Source organism: Contarinia nasturtii, unplaced genomic scaffold, assembly GCF_009176525.2.
Source record: "Contarinia nasturtii isolate CC-2019 unplaced genomic scaffold, AAFC_CNas_1.1 Cnas_scaffold_3396, whole genome shotgun sequence".
Taxonomy (NCBI): Eukaryota; Metazoa; Arthropoda; class Insecta; order Diptera; family Cecidomyiidae; genus Contarinia; species Contarinia nasturtii.
The window spans coordinates 3,303-6,851 of NW_022200699.1; the positions used below are offsets into that span (position 1 = coordinate 3,303).

The 3,549-nt window shown below is 35.6% G+C and overlaps 1 protein-coding gene across 1 annotated transcript; it reads right to left on the reverse strand.

The window, feature by feature from the left end:
* Positions 1-222: 222 nt before the first annotated feature.
* On the reverse strand, positions 223-1,836 carry LOC116350053. The gene has a single exon (XM_031781776.1). The coding sequence runs from the start codon at positions 1,834-1,836 to the stop codon at positions 223-225; it is 1,614 nt and encodes a 537-aa protein (XP_031637636.1).
* Positions 1,837-3,549: the final 1,713 nt, after the last annotated feature.

Below are 3,549 nucleotides of genomic sequence, written 5' to 3' on the forward strand. Positions count from 1 at the left end.
TTTCATCCCACTGTCCACTCTCCTTCCATGTTTTTTGCATTAACAATTTCGCTTTTAGTATTGCTGGTGCTGCCCATCCGATCGGGTCATATAAAGATGATATTTGCGAAAAAAGTTCTCGTTTCGTTGTGGGAATTTCTTGACTCATGTTTATCCTTAACGAAAAAGTGTCCTTTACCGAATTCCATGCTACTCCCAAAGACACTATTATCTCTTCTTTGATTATCTCTCGCTTTTCGATTGGAATCGTCTCCATAAATTCTTTCGAATTACTTGCAAATTTACGAAGATTGAATTGAGCGCTTCGAATGTTTTTGTTAATTCGTTGCACAATTTCGATGCGTCCGCTACGGATTCCGCTCCACCAGAAAAATTATCCATATAGAAATTCTCCATTATAGCACGTGACGCTAATGGATATTTTTTAGCTACTTGCATTGCCAACTGTTTCAATGTACGCATCGCTAAATACGGTGATCCGCTCAACCCAAAAATTACAGTCGTTAATGCGTATGTTTTAATTGGCTCATTTGGATTCTCTCGCCACAACACTAGCTGATATTTATATTGCGTTTTGTCGATTTGAATCTGTTTATACATTTTCTCCAAATCTGCTATCACTGCTATTTTATTTTTTCGCCACCTTAACATCAGTTCAAAAATGCTTGTCTGCTCGATTTTTCCGATGGCCATTTGTTCATTCAATGATTTACCGTTGGACGTTTTGGCTGATCCATTATGAACTGGTCGTAACTTTGTGGTTGTACTATCTTTCATTACTGCATGGTGCGGGATATAATGTCCATCCATCGGTGCATCTTTGATCAGTACCATATGTCCCAATTTGATTGCTTCATTGATAGACTCTTTATATAGCATTTTGAACTCGTTGTTTTTTGCCATTCGCTTTTCCAATTGAAATAAAGTTGCCATTGCCATCTTTCGTGAATCACCCAAATCTGGTGATTTTTGGTTTTTAAATGGAAGAGAAACAATGAATCGACCATCTGCATTTTGTCTTGTTGTCTTCTTGTAAAACTCTTCACAAAACTTTTCTTCTTCAGTCATTTCCTCTTCACTATCATCTGAATCATCGCAATTCTCGTCGTCCATAAATTTCGTCATTTTATTCACCACTTCTACATTTGTTAGCATCACGTCTACTTTTACTTTTTTGATCGGGTTCATCTTATCTGTCAAATTTAAATCCGTCACATCCAAATTTGCCTGTGGTCCCATGATGAGCCAGCCCAATCTTGAATTTTGGGCTATTGGTTCCTCATCACTGGCTCTTATCACGCCGGTCTCTACAATTCTGGAATAATCTGCTACTCCCAATAACAGATCAATTTTATCATTTGAATCTATTGATGGGTCCGCATACTTCAGATTTTGCAAATGCGGATACTGCAACAAATCACCCTTGAAAACATTGAGTCGTGTTATGTTCTTCATAACCAATGCGTACGTTGTGAATGCATAACCATTTTCCCATCTCGATGATATCTCTAATTTTACACGCTTGAAGGATTGCAGATTTTTTTCACCAACCATGTCAATTTTCACATACACAATTTCTGGTTTTAATGCCAACACTTGCACCAATCGTTCGGTAATCATTGCACTTTGTGAACCGTTATCAACCACTGTGCGCGCGTCCATTTTTTCACCAATTTTAGACTTCACTTTCACTCTTGCTGTTGCCAACAAATTGTCTTGATCTCTCGTTGCCAATAATGCATTAACTCGCTCTTCATTTAAGCTTGTTGAATTTGTGTTCATTGTTTCGATGTCATTGCTCTCAGTGGTTATTGCGATATTTGCTGATGTTTTCATGTCAAATTTTTTCTCTATATGCAAAAGCGTATTATGTTTCTTGTTGCATTTTTTGCAGTTGAATTTACTTTTGCACTCTCCCACCTTGTGCAATTGCAAACACACGAAGCACACTTTTTTTTGTTTAGCCCATTCGAATCGCTGAACAGGCTCCAATTTCAAAAACTCTTCGCATTTGTAAATCGAATGATTTTTGTCACAATAAACACAATTAAACGGTGTACTTTTTTTGTCTTTCTCAGTTTTTAGTTTTTCGTCACTTTTTTCAACATTTCTTTCAGCAGATATCAATGCCATAAAACGACTTTCGATGTACCCTAAAAAATTTTTTAAGGTTTCTAATTCGCGCACATTTTCAATTTTCCCCTCATAATCAATGATCGTTGTCTTATTCAATTTTTTCATCAACACATGTATTATGATAGGGTCCCACTCGCTCGTCGGAATATTCAAGTTTTTTATCGCCATTAAGCACTCATTTACTGTATCGTATAAATGTCGAAGTGCTGCTCCTGACTCATTATGTTGCTTTGGTAAATTAAAAATTTTTTCTAATAATTCACTGACAATTTTTCTTTTGTTGTCATATCGTCGGACCAACAAATCGTACACTGCCTCGTAATTATCTTCATGTGGGCCCAAATGATTAACAATTGCGGCCGCTTCACCTTTCAAACTCATTTTCAAATACTGTATTTTTATACCGTTCGAAATGGTTTGATTATTATGAACTACTTCATTGTATAAATTCTTGAATTCCAGCCAAGATTTTCCATCGAATTTGGGCAACTCGATTTTTGGTAACAAAATTCCACGTTTGCTAACGTTTTCGTTAATGATTTCATTCAATTTACCGCACGAAAGAATGTATTCTTGTTGTAGTCTATTAAAATTGATTTGCTCATAAAAACGTCTTTCGTGAGTAATCGATACTGTACGATACGCAACACGAAATTCTGACCACAATTCTTTGATATTGTCCAATTGTGCACTAGCAATGCCGCGTGAAATGTTACCGGATTTAATTTCATTTAGCGAAGCTTTTATTTCATTGTACTGAAATATCAATACGCGCACTTCATTTGTTTGCAAATTATCTGATGCACCATTAATAGAAATCTCTCTATCACTTTCATCATCATCGTTTAAAATGTCTTCTATTCTGATTTCATTATTTGGATTAATACGCGTACTACTTCCGTTATATGAACACGAAGCAATTTCAACTGATATCTTATCTTGTTTGTCTTTCTCTATTTTAGCACACATAACATCGTAGTCACTTTTCATAATTGAATATATATCTTTCTTAATATATTCATCGTTGGGCTCCTCAAAAGCTAAAATTTCATTGTGAGCTGTGGTAAATTCATCCCACCATGCTTTCAATTTCTTAAGTTTTTTTTCGTAATAGCCGTCTTGTGCTTTCCGTTGACTATTATCTTTGCCATAATTTCGTTTGAAAGTCGCAAACTGGTGAGAACGAACACGTTGCGCTTCTATTTTTTGCTGCATTTCACTGCTGCTTTCGTCGTTTGTAGTCATTTTGCTACTTTTATGATTTGTTTTTTAAAAAAAAAAAAACAATGTTTTTATGTCGTCGTAGGTTTTATCGTTAATTACAATTTATTACTCAGTTCAATAATTGTTTCGAAGGACCATTTAATGTCAGGGGACATTAATACAGAGTAAATGAAGACAAGTGTAGTGTTC

Coding starts and splice junctions, on each gene's coding strand:
- LOC116350053 (XM_031781776.1), bottom strand. CDS start 1,836: ATGAAAACATCAGCAAATATCGCAATAACCACTGAGAGCAATGACATC.